Raw genomic sequence first — 17,617 nt, 5'->3', positions numbered from 1 at the left:
ACTTATACTGTTTATTCAGAATTAGTGTACGGCTTCAACTTGAATCAAACACTCCTCCAGGCTGCTAATCATAATCCGGGTGTCAGGATTCATTGGACTGTAAAGCGTTTCTTGAAGCACCGATAAAAGGAAGGAAAGGCAGCAGCACTGCACGCTTGGAGAGTGACTGCTAGTACTAACTACTAAGTACTTCTTTAATGGAAAAACTTGCCACTGAATTTTCTTCAGAGAAGAGCAGAGTTATTTTGAACAGTCTTAAAAAACAGTTTCTTTTGAAAAATAGTAGAAAAGGCAAGGTTAGGTCTGGAATCAGCACACAGCTTTAAGGAAGAACGACCATCTGAGATGAAGTGGCGTATTTATCCTGTTAAGGCGAAAATGAACCGTGAAAGCGATGAAACCAGGTGCTACACTATATGGTGTACCATAGCTACAACATCATCTTGTGATCACTGATTGCAAAACTACATGTCATGGGCCTTATCTTGGAACTTGCCCGAGCATTTCTGGTAAGCTAAAATAGACAGAAACATGGGCACCTTTCAAGAACCAGCAAGAGAGAGAAAAAATATATACTACAAAGAGTAGAATAACCACAAAGAGTTACTGTACAATGTATCAGTTTTTTTTGTTTGTTTTTGTTAATCAGCAAAGTGGTTATACATTACTGTCACTCAAAGCAGTGGAGCAGTAGCAGCTAATCCAGATGAAACTAGCCGGAAACCGCATGCCCGATGCCTAAAGGGAAATGGACAAAAAGAACACGTTCCAGCTGCTTGCCAAAGCTGCCACGTTGCCATCACGCAGACGCAGCCGGTCTCGTCAAGCCTACGCGAATCGGAATCTCCAATCATTCTACGAAAAATAACAACATTTTCCTCTGCAATCCACTCATTCATTCATTCATTCATTCAGATCACCTCAATGGAGTAGTCGTGTAGTTAGTGCAGTAAATTAATCCATAAGATCTAAAGAATGTTTTATAGTAGCTCGATCGCAGCAAGATACAAGTCCGATTCACACAGCAACGTTAGGCTTACAGCTCCAACTCCAAGTTGGAGGATTAAATTTTGAAAAATTGAAAGAACGAAGCATTCGCCTTGGGATTACTCTCTCTTAATGGATTTTACAGGTTGGGTTTAGGCTAATAATAATATTCCCTCTTCATCTTGGATTAGTAGAGTACTTAATTAGCAGCGCATCTAGTAGTGCTGGCTTTTTTTCCATCGTCTAGTGCGCGCCAAAAAAAGTTGAAGCACACCACATCAGAGCGCATCACGGCCGTCCGATCTTTTTGGCGGGAACGGAGGAATGGATCACCACGATCTCGGGCCGTCCGCCGTCGCCGTGGCGGTGGCGGTGGCGGCCATCATCATCCGGGCGAAGTCCTGGAACCCGACGAAGCCGTCGCCGTCGGCGTCGACGCCGCCGATCATGCGGCGGCAGTCGTCGAGGCTGCAGCCGTCGCCGTCGCCGCCGAGGATGGCGACCATGACGCCGCGGAGCTCCTCGGCGGTGATGCGGCCGTCGCCGTCGGCGTCGAACACCTTGAACGCCTCCATCAGCTCGTCCTCCCCGCCGCCCGCCTCGGCCTCGGCGGCGATGGCCGCGACGGCGTCCAGCTCCTCGTCGTCGGGCTCCCCGTGCCCGAGCCGCCGGAGCACGGCCTCCAGCTCCCGCCGCGAGATCTCCGCGGGGAGCACCGACCTCGGCGTCGACCTCGCCATCAGCGCGTCGTCCGAGGACGACTCCGACTCCGACGACGCCGACGCGAACGACGACGCCTCGCTGCGGGAGATGGCCCGCTTCACGCCGCTCCCGTTCTTGGACATGCCACCATCCCTCTTACTGCTTCCGCCGCTGCTGCTCCACGTCCGCTTCGGCGACGGGAGGGAGAGCTTGCGGGCGAATGATTGGATGGAGAGCTTCATCTCGCTCGAATGGGAGATCGAGAGATTTGGAGAGGTTGATGAGATGAGGAGGAAGAAGGAGGCGAAGGAGGAGGGAGATAAAAAGGGAGGGGAGGGGGGAGGGGAGTGAGCTTCGTGGAAGCTTCGTAGGGGTTGTCACTTGATTTTTGGCTGGGTTTCGTGCGTCTCGTTTGGTAATAATCCCAACATGGGGAGTGCTGCGGATTTATCTCGTTGAGGGTAACCGTTTTCGGCTTGGGGACCCCCGGGATTTGCTGTGGCCTCCCTCTCCTGTGGCAGCTGGAGAGTTCTGTCTGTGGTGGCTGTCATGCCGTCTTTAGGGGTTGAACCGTGTAAGAGTTGAAACCGGCTGGCTGGAACCTGGTGGCGTCTAAAATTGTGCTCTCGTGGTAATATAGTAAATAGTGTTTGTCACTTATCTGGATAAGCCTAAACCAGTTGTGCCACCTCTTATCTTGGGTTTTATCCAGCATTAACACATGAAAAAAATATGCATTCTCTTAACTTTTGTTTGTTTATATCCTGATATTGCTATAGTTAGTATTCTATCATAAGCAAAGGACAAGATACCTAAAATGAAATGAGTCATTAGTATAGTGAGCATTAACTATTTTAAACTTGAAAAAATGGATTTAACTTTACTATAGATTTTTTTTTGAAAAAAACTCATTGTTTAGTAGTTCAAAAAATATGTGTGGAAAAGATAAAAGTTAGTTTATTTTGGAATAAACTTCAAACCCTAAAGTTATTTATTTTAGGATGGAAGGAATATTAGGTTGTGTTTGGAACCCTGGGTTCCCAACCCTTCTCCATCATATTCTACGCGCACGTTTTTCAAACTGCTAAACGATAGTATGTTTTTTTAAAGTTTCTATACGAAAGTTGCTTAAAAAACATATTGATTCATTTTTTTAAAAAATATTAGCTAATATTTAATTAATCACGCGCTAATGGACCGTTCTACTTCCGTATTTATTATGCATGCTAGGAAGATGCTATTCCAAACACAGCCTTAGTTATAATATCTTATTTAGGCCGTTGAGCCTATCCTATTGGCTATATAAGTGGAAGAGTAGGATGTGGGCCAATCAGCCAAGGGCCACGGCCAAGTCGAGTGAATACTTTGAGGGTGTTCAATGCTGGTAACGTTTTGGGTTGCATCGTGCAACTACTGTAAAATTATATTATTATTATGGTTATAGAAACTATTATATTTCATTCATCTTAAACTATAAAATATTTTAGTTATGAGACATATTCTAATACTAGAGTCTGCTAGATTCTAGGTATCACGATATGACTGATCCAATTAAAATTCATTGAATTTTAGCACGACTGGTACTAAAAGAATATGAGAACTATGGCAGCAGTGCCACAGTAGGACATACTACGAGTCGTTCGCCACAAAGAATCCCGAGTATTAAGGAATGAATGAAGTTGTGCGTCCAATCCTGCATACGAGTATATTTTATGAGCTCAATGGGTTGGGCTGTGTTTCGTTCACTCCAAACTTACAACTCTTCCGTTACATCTAATATTTAGACTAAACATATATGTACGGAGTATTAAATATGAACGAAAAAACCTATTACACGGTTTGTATGTAAATTGCGAGACAAATCTTTTAAGCCTAATTACGCCATAATTTAACAATACGGTGATACAGTAAATATTTGCTAATGATAGATTAATTAGGTTTAATAGCTTCATCTCACAGTTTACAGCTGGAATCTATAATTTGTTTTGTTATTAGTCTACGTTTAATAATTAAAATATGTGTTGGTATACTTAAAAAAAGTGAAAAGGAACTAAACACGGCCTTGGTTTGTTTATTTCTGCCACGAAAAGGTCTCATGTTTCATGTTTTTAAATTCCGGGGCATTGTTGGCCTTTCGGTTTTAGCTGTCGTTGAGATGCTTGATTTGCCATTCATTTCTTAATTTTTCTTCATTATTTTTTTTCGCCGGAATCTGAACAAGCATTTCCAACCAATGCGAAAGTAAGGAGAGAGTAATGAATTAACCTTGCTACACACTCTCCTCATTGGAGTTCTACCTTCTGATTAACTTTTAGAAGAAAACATATTTTCAACTCACAAAACAAAATTCGCCAAGGTTAGCAAAGGGGGTGTTTAGATCCAGACATGTAAAGTTTTACCGTGTCACATCGGATATTATATAAGGTATCGCATGAGGTGTTCGGGCACTAATAAAAAAACTAATTACAGAATCCGTCAGTAAACAGCGAGACGAATTTATTAAGCCTAATTAATCCATCATTAGCACATGTTTACTGTAGCACCACATTGTCAATCATGGAGCAATTAGGTTTAAAAGATTTATCTCGTAAATTAGTCGCAAACTGTACAATTAGTTATTTTTTAGCCTATATTTAATACTTTATACATACAATTAGTTATGTTTTTAGCCTATATTTAATACTTCATACATGTGTTTAAACGTTCGATGTGATGTGATAGGGTGTAAAATTTTATGTGGAGACTAAACAGGGCCAAAGTTATTACTGGTAACATTGATATGCAGAAGCCAGAAGGTACCAACAAGCTAACTGATTGAATAGGACGGTTAACAACATAGGCCAGCTTACACCCTACCCCTCTGTAGCAATCCTTTTTCCAGATATGCCGTTGCACAAACCCAACAGTTCAAGTTCAACCCAAACACAACACACCACACCTCGTCACAACATATGGGCATCATTTTATACACGTTTGAAAATGCCATCGACATCAAAATCCTCAAGGACAAACGCGTGGGCAATTATAACCATTGCTCCCTAATCCAAACTACGTAAATGGTAAATTAATTAGATAGTAGCATTAGAGAAGTGCAACGCTTTCTACCACGATTGGAAAAAGGTTCAACGAAATTCCACCGAGTAAGTTTGAGACAAAGAGAAGAAAACAAAACATCATTTTTTATGCGCACGCTTTCCAAACTGTTAAATTATGTTATTTTTTTTAAGAAACTTTATATAGAAAAGTTGCTCTAAAAATCATATTAATCCATTTTCAAGTTTAAATAATTAATATTTCATTAATTATACACTAATACAACGAATTTTCATACGTGGTATAGAGGAGAATGTAGGTTAAGTTTTTCTTTTAATGGGTGGAGTATGTCTCAATCTGCTGTACTCCCTCCGTCATATAAAACACTAAACTAATACTAGATATGATATATCATAAATCTAAACAGTGTTTAAATTTATTATATTAAAATATATCATATCCAATTCAGGATTTATTTTTTCCGTGGAACAAAGGGAGGATTCCTCTCTTCTCAAACATAACCGGCTCGGTCGTGCAAACCGACGTCATCCAGAATTCGCGGCAGCCCGGCCGGCCGGCCGACCGATCGACTGATGGATGGAGATGGAAGGTGACGCGACGAGTTGGAGGCTGTACCATTTTTTGCCGCAGCTCATGTGCAGCTTCCGCGAAATTTCGCGTGCTCGCGCGAGAGAGCCAGTATAGGTGTGTGTCTCTCTCCTATACTTCGTGCGCTCGTGACCGACTTGTGTTCGTGTACCACCACCACCACAAACCAGCTAGGAACAGCTCGGCGCACACGCGAAAAAATCCTTTCAAAATCTGGCCGTTTTTGACACGGCCCTGGCTCCAAAACCGTGTTGAATCTCTCTGAACGTACGTACATGCGCCGTACCGTACTTGATCTTCATCTCTCTCTCTCGAGTTTGTTTTTGGATTTTAGTTTTGTTCGTTGGGTTGATTGATTAGTGGTGATAATTAGCTGCGTATGATGTGTCCCATTTGCACTGGCTCCACCTCGTCTCGTCTCTTCGTGATATGCCATCTTCTGATAAGAAACAGATTGGTGACACCGAGTGCACAACACGTATGTGTGTCCGTTTCTTTAGAGGAATTAACGCGTTTCTTATCTTGTGAAGTCAAATACATAGCCCTTTCTTTCACTTGATTGGTTTTATTGGCTTATGGTTCTATGATTCGATACCACGACTTTATTTGTTTAGCTGACTCTGATATATATATATATATATATATATATATATATATATATATATATATATATATATATATATATATCATCCAGCCGTCGTGGTTGATTAACCGCAACTCCCAGAATGTTTGTTTGTTTATAGCATCTAATCTAATGATTGCTGCTGCAGATGACAGGGTATTAGGAAGGCACTAATGTTGGTTTTGTGGTGATCCGTCGAGCAGGAGATCGACAGATGTCTGCTAGATATCATGCATATATTCATGTTCAGCTGGGAAAGAATATTAACCAAACGTCGTCTTCAGAAACAAGGACTGACAAGTACATGTACAGTATTGTAGTCAGTACGCAGCAGCAGTACTCTTGTGAATACAGTATACTACTGTTTTTTTTTTCCGGAATTCGGAGTACAAAGCCCCATGTGAGCTGCTGTTAGGTGTTCCTAAGGTTTGGTGGCTGGTTGTTGTTCTGTAATAATGGTAACAGATCGATCGAGTAGACAAGTACTTGTATGATTGAGGCAAATCTAATACTTATCTTACTGTAACTGAAATTTGTGAAATCTATCATTAGTCTGTGTGGAGACTTGTCATTGGTCAGTTCATGGTTCGTATTCATGCACGTCTCGTATACTGTTAACGTTCAACGACTATTCAGCACTGTTGATAGCGGACATTACCGTGACGTGACAGTCTACTGTGACATGTTAATAGTTATCCTGAGGTAAGTTTATTTTATTAACCATTGCATCGGAATTCATTAAAATACGAGATAAATATATTGGGAGTAAATAAAATAAGAAATAATTGCAATATTGGAATATAATTAAGTAGAGGTATTTTAGTTTTTAATACTGTTTTGGTACACGAGTAGGATGAGTAAAAAATAAATTTATTTTTAGGAAAAGTGGAAATCGCTTATATTATATTCCCTCCGTAGTCGTAAAGGAAGTCGTTTAGTAAAATGTTTAAGTCAAACCTTGAGAATATAATACATTAATAACTTTCAAGTTGTTAATTTTAAAAATATAAAAATTATATGAATAAATTTGTCTTGAAAAATGCTATAATAAAAATATACATATATCACTTTTCAATAAATATTTTTATAGAAACAAGAAGTTAAAGTTGTGTTTTGTAGACCGTGTCGTTATTCTATAACGACTTCTTTATGAGTACGGAGGGAGTAATAGCGATACTAAGGGCATCCACAATGTAGTCTAAAACTAGTCCATAAGCAATAAAATATTCATTCAGCTACCTCACCACATTGTGGAACTAGTCCATAGCAAGAAAATAGCAAAAGCTACCCATAAGCATATGGGTTGCCCATATAGGATAAAATATGTTATTTGTCTCTATTTCCTCTCTCCTCCTAATACTAGTTGCTATCTACATACATTGTGAAGATAACAATAGTTATAGTGCATATATGTGGGTCCTATAAGATTTGATCGATTGTTGCCACCTAGTTGCTGATAAATGTTGTGGGTCCCGTGTGTGGGGGGGGGGGGGGGGGGGACGCAATACATGCAGGCGTGGTACGAAGGGAACAGCATAACATGGCTCGGTCGCTGCGAAAAAAATGCAAGCCTATCCAGGTTAGAGCTGCGACGAGACAAGACAAGCGACACTTATACTGTTTCAATTGCGCCTACATCGTCAGTGTAAGGTCCCCTTTAAATCGCAGGGTAGAAAAAACGGATGAATAGGAAAAGCACATGATTCTGACAGGAATTGAAGTGTAAAACAGAGGATTGCAAAACATAGGAAAAACACAGGAATAGTCGTTTGATTGGAGCGCAGGAATCGAATGAGAGAGATAGACTCAAAGAAAATTTTTCCAAGAGGTTGGAGCTCTTGCTAAATTTCCTCCAAAATCCACATGCAATGTGCCATTCCATAGGAATTTCATAGGATTTGGAAAGCTTCAATCCTTTGAATCAAAGGGCCAAATACGAAAATTTTCCATAGGATTTAAATCATATGAAATTACTACATAAATCCTTTGATTCAAAGGGGCCTAATTTTGTAATCCTAATTCAAAATATTAGCAGCATATAAACTTTGACAGCAACAATTTCGAGTGTTGTACCACGCACATACCAGTAAGCGTACGGGCTGAACTCTGAAAAATGAAACAAGCAGGCGTACTGTACGAATGTGGTGAATCAGCAGAGGCGATACGGCGTTTTTTTCTTTTTCTTTTTCTCTTTTTTTGAACGACAACACGTTTATCTCGCTGGGAAGCAGCAGTTGATGATGGAGGCGAAGGGAGTCAGCGAGTCCGAGTCGTGGTGGTGTCGTACTTGCGCCGCATAGGTCGATCCGGCCAAACAACCGCCGCAAATCAGCGTCGTCGTGTCATCGCCTTCGTCTTGTGGCGCGCGTGCCATAGCGCTTTGCAATCGCCAGCACGTTTTGCCCCCCCCCCCCACCCCCCACCCCTCTCACCGCGCGCCACACGGTTGACATGACAGACCGCACCGGCGGGCGGCGGCTACTCTACGTGACACTTTAGTTTCCAGGCCAGAGCTAGGGCGTTACGTCGCCTTGTCGCTACGGCAACCTCACTGCTTACGGCCGCTACCGATGTCAACCAGTAGCACCAGTGGCGGACGCAGGTTCAAGATACAGATGGGGCGGCGGAGCTAGCCCTCATTAGATGATGCCACCAGGACGAATCTAGAGCACGAAGAACCTGAGTGCACACTTCATTTACGCATGTAATAGAAATGTAAATGTAACATATACAATGACAAAAAATGCTTATTAAAATGAAAAATCCGGTAGTACATGTCTACATAGCAATGGGCAAAATACATAATTAAGCTGAGTTCTTGATGAGACGATAATAACTTGTAAAAAATGCTAATTAGATCGGGAAAAAAATTGATGACTTACTTGACATGATTTCAGTACTAGTTAAACTCCTGGTCCTCAAGTCCCGCCAAATTCTTTAGACCTTCTTTTCAATAAGCAAAACTATAACCTCAATTGCAAACCCTAACAATATAATTCAATTCAATATAGGGGAATCGGTAATCAATCAATTGAAACACTATCTTATTGCTTCAAAAGAAATTAATTTGCACCAAAATTGGTCAAGAAATGTTTTCATACCATCGCAATGCAGAAAAAGGGAGGAGACGTGGAGGGCTTGATGCCTTGATGCCGCAACCTGCAATCAGCGATTCCTGCTCGATGAGGCGTGCTACCATGCCGTGCTGAGCACCTGAGCGGTGAGCCGGTGGCCAGCGATCATGGCAAGTGGGTGCGCCGTGCAGTGCCTCCGCTCCGCCGCTTCCAGCTTCCGCCGTTCTGCGATTTGGGGGCGCCGGGCTAGGCATTTTGCGCGAGGCGGCGAGGGACGGCTTTTCGTTTTCCCTCTTTCTTGGGCCTTCATGGGCTGCCTGCAGCCTGCTAGGCAGCTGAAGGTGGTGCACATATTATTTTTCTAGGGAGTGCACAAAAGGTGGAGATTAGATGCTAATAACTAAAAGCTAAATTTTTTCCTCGTGCCTGTGCACTCGGCAAGCTCAACATGGTGTCGCCCCTGGATGCCACAACGCATACAAAACCATAGTCACTGCTTCACGGCATTGACGCAACAGCGTACGGCACGAACATCGAGAAAGTTAACAACGAAAATTGGTAGTCGAAAAACATATGACTTATATGTAGAGAGATAAAAAAAAGATAAATGTATCTAGACAATAAGGGGAACCACTTTCAATAGTTCGGGGGTATAAAATGAGATGAAAATTATTTTAGGGGTTTAAGTGCTTCGCCAAAATAGTTTAAGTGAGTAAAATGGATTTTATATATATATTGCCAATTTAACTATTTTACTGTAGATTGTATTATGCACTAAAGAAACAGAAAGAAAATCGAATTTTATGTATGGCAAAATCAAAAAGGGTCAAAATGGTACTACTTACACACGAATTTTCATAAATGTTGTTGTTCCTACTTAAAATACTTGATTTATCTGATTATTCAATAGTAGACTGATAATTAATATGCTAGAAACAGGAATAGAAATGAGGTTTAGGGGTGTGGGGCGACTCGGACCGTAGTTGGACCGGCCGACCCCACTCTGCCCAATGGGTGTGTCCGCCACTGAGTAGCACTCCATCCAGCTGATGAGGTAACTGCTGCCTTCGACTCTTCTTTTGTTAGGCTAATACCAAGCACTATATTGATTGGGATCTCGGGTACACCGGTTTTGCAAGACGAGGGATACTGGGATTATGGCTCGAGGATGATATTTGAACTCAGGGTTAAAATGAGGGATCTTTTCTGACCCACAAAACTGGGCCAGATCACCGGCCCAACTAACACAGGACGCGACGGTGGTCCACTCTACCAGCCGGCCGGACGGCCCACCAGTTAAAAGGAACACTTCACACCTCCTCCAATTCACAGCTTCACATCACACCCCGTCTCCTTCCCCACTTCTCTCCTCCTCCTCCGCTTCTAGGGTTTAGGGTTTTTGCCGGCCACCATGCGCCACCTCGCCCGCCTCCTCAACAACCGCATCCTCCTCCCCGCCTCCTCCTCACCCGCGGCCGCCTTCTCCAAGCGTACCTACGCCCGCCGCACCAAGCCGGCTCCGCCGACCGCCGATGCGGCCGCCCCCGCCGCGGTGGAGGGGGAGGGGGAGGAGGAGAGGGGGCCGGGCTGGCAGAGGGAGAAGCTCCCCGCCGAGATCCCCCGGCCGTCCACCATCGCGTTCCAGCCGCGCGTCGCCAACGCCGTGCGCCTCGTCGGCACCGTCGGCGCGCCCGTGCAGCTGCAGCGGTTGCCCGACGGCCGGTTCTCCGCCGTCTCGGTGCTCGTGCAGGACCGCCACGCTGATTACCCCAAGTTCTGGTACGGCCATCGCTTCCCCTCCCTATATCTATCTATCTACGCACTGCGTCACTGTGATCGGTCGGTACTTGGCGGTGTTTGGGACTGAAGGAGGCTGAAAATGCTGTAGCACAAACCGCCTATGCCTTTTTGTTGCATGGTTTTGTGCCATTTGTTTCCCAGACGAAGTAAACTATGTGTAGAATTGGGGATGAAATATGTAGAATGGGTAAAGTATTTTATTTCAGGACTGTTTGGTTTGTGTTTTGGTACCGTCAAACAGTTTGGTTTGGTATGATTGGCAAAGTTGCTGACATCAACTTTGGATGGAACGGAAAATATCAATATCTTCTAGTACCTTTTTGTTTTTTCCCTGCAAAATGCATTGATAGTGCATTTGCAGGGATTTATTGTAATAACAATTTCCTGGAAGACATTATCGGGCTAAATGTTTGGCAATGGAACATGGTCAACCTTTGTTGCTATTATATCAAGTCTGAAAATATGCGCAAATTTTATCATCAGTGATGGCTAAACTTGATCACGCAGGTCCAGAAAGTTCCAGCGATCAGCACACAGTAGCCTTGCCTTGTTCCTAGTGTGTATTTGACTTGACATGTTTGATTCTATGGAAGGAAACACAATCGTTTGCAAGTTCAGTGTTCACTTTTCTTGGATACCTCCCTGACCGACTTTCCATTTTCAGGATTCCCATAATATTCCAAGATGACTTGGCACAAGTTGCCGCGTCTCACTTGCAAGAGAAGGACCATATATATGTGTCTGGGCAACTAACTGGAGATATCCCACCGACCAAACTTATGGATGGCCAAGCAAACATTCAGGTATGTAGCTACTGGACATTCTTTGTTGAATAATATTAGTGCCAGGAAATATAATGCTGTTCTTCTTCCGTATAACACATGATAGAAACTTCCTATTTGTCTCTTGTACTTGGCCATACTGAAACCTTTTCAGTTCATTCAATATTAGAAATGACATGTAATCAGATCAGACGATGTCTACTCTCTTTTATTCTTGTGTTCACAAGTTTACCTTTAACCAGCTACTACTTTGCTTTTGCATCTTGTGGTAATGAAAATACTACCAATTATATTATAAGTTGATAGAATAGACAATCTAATGCGAGATATGCTGCTCAGAAAGTCGAGTGGGTCTGTGGGCTATGTTGTGTATCATCTCTTCACAATATTCTTTTTGCTAACGTTGTTTTTTTTTTCTCTATTTAGTACTTTCATGAAGTCTTTCCTCAAACAGAAGAATAAATCTTGCAGCTCTTTTTTTTTCTCAATAGTGGATGGATTGTTTTAAAGTGAACAATTCTTATTTCCCCGCTTCTTTCTCTTGCATGATATAATTATGTTTCTTATTTTTTTTGTTTATATGATTGGCATAAAATATTTGTACTGATTAATATATTCCAGGTTTTAGCCCAAATGCTATCATTTGTTGGTGGTAATGCAGTTCAAGCAGATAGCATGGTGGATGAAGAGGAGGGATTTATGCAGATTGTTGAGGCTGAAAAGAAAGTTGAAACTAAAAAATTCATCCCTAAATATCCACCACGCACAGTTTCAGGTGCTGTATTCACTCCCAACTAAATTCATCCCCCCTGCTTCATTATGTCTAAGTTTATCTTCGTCGCGTTGTACCACTGAGAAAATTGTAATAGTGCTTCATTATTGTTCACTATACTCTTGTTAGTTTATTTCTTTGGTTGTGAATTAGGGGCAATGGGCATGACTAACAAAGCAATTTCTTTCAGCCATGCACCTTTATTCACCTGTCCACCAGTTTCACAGTATTGTGAGTCTAGTCAATGAATTTGGGCACCCTGACTAGTAAATTTGTTAGAGAACTGCACAATCGGTCATCCTTTTTTTTAATACCAAATTTTGACCCAAAACAGTAGGGGATCTTCCTTTTTCTACCATGCAGCTCGGATCAGGGATAAGCCACTCTTTTCACTTTGGACCAGATGTGTTTACAAAATGTTCCCCTTCGGACCAGTTCTTCCTCTGGCTCTCCTCTTTTCTGTCACCCGCAACCTTGCTGCTCCAGTGAGCTGGCCCCCATACTCAAGCATGAGCTCGTGACTATCAAGAAGCAGAGGAAAAAATGGGGATGGCAAAGAAGTGAACCTATCGTAATAGCGTGTGGTGTCGGCGCTGCTGGAGCTCACTGCACATTAGTGTGAGGGCAGGGGAGAGCGTACTTACCAACATGGAAATCTCAATATAGAGAGGGAAGAGAGTGGAGGTCGGACAGCTAGAGGAAGAACAGGTCGAATATTTTTCAAAGATCTCTGGTCCAAAGTGATGTGCTGCTTACCCTGGTCCAAGCTGCAAGATTGGTAAAAAAGGGTGCTCCAATGTGCATTTACTCAATTTTTAATCTGTATCTGTTATTTTCTGAATGAAACTTGCAAACATTAGTAGTTTTAACTATTTTTTGTAGGGTAAATTGTGTAGGTCTATCTTGACACTTAAACTCAAACTGAAGGAAACCTTTTTAGACAACTTTTGTGATGCAAAAGTTGGTGTGCTTGAAATTTTGAGCAGTTGCTCATCAGTACTGAATACTGATTCACACACAGAGTTTAAACTAGTGTTACAAAGAATGCAAGACTTTAGGGTTTATTCGGTTTGGAGGAAATTTCAAATCATAGGAATAGGAGAAGTGGAGGAATAGGAATGCATGCACACACCAATACATAGGAGTTTTTCCAAGAGTTTTGAGTGGATGGAAAATTTCGTATGTTTTCTCTCTACAACTTGTAGGAAAGGAAAAATTTCCTTTGGTTTTCCTATACTTACATTCCTACAAACCGAATGACACTCATAGGAATTAATACTTAGGATCCAATACTTTTGTTTTCCTCCAAACGAGCAAGTCCTTACAACGCACACCAACAATGTATGAACCCCAGTATATGCAGACAACATATTGATTGCACTTTTATAGTACACAAGAGGGACATATAGTAAAGATTTCTTATATTCAATTTTTTTCAGCTATGCTTTCAATTGTAAATGAAACTTTTTGCTGTTTTTTATGTTTAATTATATTTCGCAGGTTACAGAAACAAGGATAAGCTAAACAAACTCTGGAATGATGTTGTGGCTAATCCTCAAGACTGGACTGATAACCGACCTCAGAAGAAAAATGGATCTGTGAGCATATTATTCATAAAGTTTGCTTTTGGTGAAATACGGCCTGTCAGCTACTACAACTCTCACCACTTCTCCTTTAAACACAGATAAATGCGAAGTATCCTGACTTCAAAAACAATGTGTCAAAAGAGGCACTTTGGCTTGACACTGCACCAAAAGCAGTGCTGGAAAAGTTGGATGATTTAGTATTCAGTAGTGATTTCAGTGCTGCAAAAAAATACAGGCCTTTTGGTGGTGACAAGGGCAATGGTAAAAATTTAACCGTTTGACTTTCACGTCATCTATTTTTATTTCTGGATAGTACTACAAATAGCCTGTACAGGTACAAACTGGGCAAAGAAGAGTCAAGATTCTTCTTCTATCTCAAAACAAAAACAAGGTTTGTATAAGAATTGTTCGTTGTTCACTGGAAGTATTTTACCATATGATGAACACAATAATTGTTTCTGGTCATAATCCTTTACATAAGTACCCACTTTCATAATTTGTCCTCGTAAATAAACTGCTCAGTGTCATCTGTTTATATTGCTATTCTGCTTGAGCTCTCATTGAGTCTCCAAGGCATTAACACTTCTCTGCAAACTATTCTGTTCAAGTGCCTGAAATATGTACGAAGATTAATGTATTTTTGCTGTTTTTTATACTCGATAGCTGTATATTTGGTTATCTGTTATACTGCATAATGTAGGATAATATCATGTTTGTCTGCTTCAATTAGTGTTTATGATGTTTTTCTTATCAATATAAACCTTTTTCCCTACAGCAGAAGTTGATTATTTGCATGCAACCTACCTTTTGTGATGGTGTATTGTTTTGTTTCCAGGGGAGTTGTGGCAAGATCTGGTGGACAATCCTGGAAAATGGTGGGATAACCGATCAGATAAGGTGAGTCTCAAAAAACTCGTTTTATGTTTATTATTCCCAGATTGGTGCTAAACATTGCAGATATCTGGTTTGACATGCAGCCTTCAATAAAATATCCTGATTTCAAGCACAAGGAAAATGGCACGCCTCTGTGGATTGGATCCCAGACACCTAAATGGGCTATAGATGCGCTTCCACCGGCGAAACCATCCAAGGCACCTTTTAAGCAAGAGACCTTCCTCTCATGATTTGTAAGAGATCTGATCAGTGGTAAGCCCTTCCCTGTGCAATATGTACCTCAGGTTTGTTCTATTTAGTACAAATATTATAGTTGTCTTAAGGAGCTGGTTCTTTTTCTTTAAGGCAAGTCGCAGTGCCTGCTAATACCTAATTCAGGTAGGTATTAGCGAATGAAATTATTTTGGCTTGACTACCACATGCGCTAATGGAAGCCATGTGGGCCCGGTTTCATTAAGGTTATGTTAGGATGTATATACTAGTCATTCCAATTAATGCCAATACATATCGTCATATCCCTGATTTTAGTTGATCCATTTAGTATTGAAGTCCTTGAGCCCCAGAATTTGGTGAACTGTTACTGGGTTTTGCCATATCTGGGGGACCTGTTCTAAAACACCTGCCCACGGGCTGGAAAGTACGTTTTTGATACAACTATGGGCCTATCGGGGAATTGTTTTGCTAGGTCTTTCTATTACTCTCGGCCGATGTACAGAACCTTGACCATGTAGCCTTATTAGCGCCATAGGAATGCTTAGCTTGTTCTGAGTTCTAGCCATCCCCGGTCTTGCTACTGTATTTGTGCAGTTGCTCTTTTCAGTTTTCAATAGAAAAAAAAGGAGCACTGTTTCGTGCTAATTTAGAGCAGCCTGGTTGGTGCCAAGTTACAGTTTTTGTTTTGCCTCCTTCAAGATTGGTGGGGTTCCAATCATGATAACTGTCTTGTCACGTTGTGTCGGTGCTCAGAATCAGGAATGATCTTATCATTGGAAATGGACGGCATCGACAACCCTGATGTTCATCTTAGCACTTACTGCAAAGAAGATCTCTGCTACTACCTCTTAGATGCTGGTAATGATGGTCTCTGTTACTGTACTGGAAATCAGACAACCAAGTCCGGTGCTCTACTTGTAGTAGTATCATTGGTCACCTTAGTAGCTAACCGTCGCTGGAGTTCTTAACATTCCATTGGAGAGCGAAGCTCGAAGGGTGATGCATCAAAATGTCGCTGTTGGATGACCCGCCAAGCAAGGCTATACATGGCCCGTATGAGATGTCAACTTCTAAAGACAGAAGTGTAGTTATCAAGTGCAACCATCACTAATTGGTGTGCGAACATCTTATCTCTGGAGATGACCCATTATTCTCAGGACAATCACACCAAAGAAGTGGAGAAGAGCCCTGGCCCCTAAGAGGAGTAGATGCTACCACTCCCAGTTGAAGAGCATCTTGAAAAGACAAGACCCAAAATGCAGCCCCCTCCGTTGCTTTCCAAGGCCCTTTCGGAGGCTACAGGCCCCCACCCCCCACCCACTCACACAACACAACTGCTTGTGTCCCCTTAGTGCAGCCGTTGACCCAAAGGCCCTTCTTCCTCCCCTCCATTCCCATCATTGGCTCATTGCTTATCAAAACCTCTCATCCATCCAAACCTCACCTCCAAATGCTTGTATCTTCGCTGGGACACCTCCACTTTTCATCCCTTAAATGGTCTCTCTCCCTCTCCCATGGTGTGTGTGTGTGATGAGCTTTGCTTTGCTGCTCCTTTTTGAAGGATTCCAGTGTCTAATCCATATCTTCGCCGATAGATGCACAATCCTTTCTTTTTGGGGGGAATGCAGCATTGGTGCTTCAACTTTAGTGAGTTTGCAAATCAAAACGTTTACTTTGGAGTGTCACTATAATTCCTTGATGTTATGATTTCGATATCTTGGCGATATTTTGGTGTGATTAGGTTATAATTGCACAGATTCAGTAATCTTTTAAAGGAAAAGGAAGTCCTTGAAACCGTCTTACTAAAAGCCAAAGGGAGTGGTCCACGCCGACTTGTTATCATAGGATTATAACATTGATGTTGATTAGTCATAGATCCACATTTATCAATTTTAAATTGATTGATTTTCTAACAGATACAACGACATAGGAGGTACTACTGTCCTGTCCAGGAAAAGAGACTGGCCGGAAAGATGAAGATTGAGGAGTTGATGAAAGGATCCACTCATGAATTTTGGAAATTTGATAATCTCTTATGCATGTCTTATCTGCCTATCCCATCCATACATACTACATCTATATGCCTATTGGGAGGTCGTTTGGACCTAAATCAATCGTTGGTTGCACTACTGAGGAAGGGGATATCTAGGGCCATTACACGGGTCGATAAAGCCATCATTTTGGTATCAATTTTCACGAGAAAAAAGGGGTAGGATGTGATGCTGGTGTGACATGTTGGGCTCACTTTGTGTTTTTGCCTATCTGGGCTTCCCATTTGCACGGCTAGCAACCAGTGGAAGTGCCAAACCGTTGAATCGTCTCCTGGTGCAGTTAACTAGGAGTAGCTGATATTTACTTTTATCAATGATAACTGCTCTATTCTCGTGGTTATCAACCTTATCTACAGGTAGTGTTAGTGCATCGATGAAAGTCGATAGTTTTGTTAAATGAAATTTGATAAGTTTCGAGGGATCAGCATAGTTTTGTTAAATGAAATTTGATAATTTTTGAGGGATTAGTGAGACAGACAAGCGGTTATAGGC

General features: G+C 41.8%; 2 protein-coding genes across 3 annotated transcripts; one reads left to right on the top strand and one right to left on the bottom strand.

Annotated features, from left to right (window-relative positions):
- Positions 1-954: 954 nt before the first annotated feature.
- On the bottom strand, positions 955-2,067 carry LOC127762700 (probable calcium-binding protein CML10). Its single transcript, XM_052287172.1, has one exon. The coding sequence runs from the start codon at positions 1,929-1,931 to the stop codon at positions 1,317-1,319; it is 615 nt and encodes a 204-aa protein (XP_052143132.1). The 5' UTR covers positions 1,932-2,067; the 3' UTR covers positions 955-1,316.
- Positions 2,068-10,360: 8,293 nt separating this feature from the next.
- On the top strand, positions 10,361-17,305 carry LOC127757583 (protein OSB3, chloroplastic/mitochondrial-like). Of its 2 annotated transcripts, none has more exons than XM_052283128.1 (9): positions 10,361-10,806; positions 11,492-11,630; positions 12,231-12,384; positions 13,882-13,979; positions 14,066-14,228; positions 14,302-14,358; positions 14,803-14,864; positions 14,945-15,113; positions 16,991-17,305. In XM_052283128.1, the coding sequence occupies exons 1-8, from the start codon at positions 10,439-10,441 to the stop codon at positions 15,089-15,091; spliced, it is 1,188 nt and encodes a 395-aa protein (XP_052139088.1). In that variant the 5' UTR covers positions 10,361-10,438; the 3' UTR covers positions 15,092-15,113; positions 16,991-17,305. The 2 variants fall into 2 exon arrangements, with proteins under 2 accessions (XP_052139088.1, XP_052139096.1); XM_052283136.1 differs by lacking the exon at positions 16,991-17,305 and adding an exon at positions 15,828-16,975.
- Positions 17,306-17,617: the final 312 nt, after the last annotated feature.

The sequence above is a fragment of the Oryza glaberrima genome, chromosome 1, assembly GCF_000147395.1.
Source record: "Oryza glaberrima chromosome 1, OglaRS2, whole genome shotgun sequence".
NCBI lineage: Eukaryota > Viridiplantae > Streptophyta > Magnoliopsida > Poales > Poaceae > Oryza > Oryza glaberrima.
This window is presented reverse-complemented; position numbering and strand designations above follow the sequence as displayed.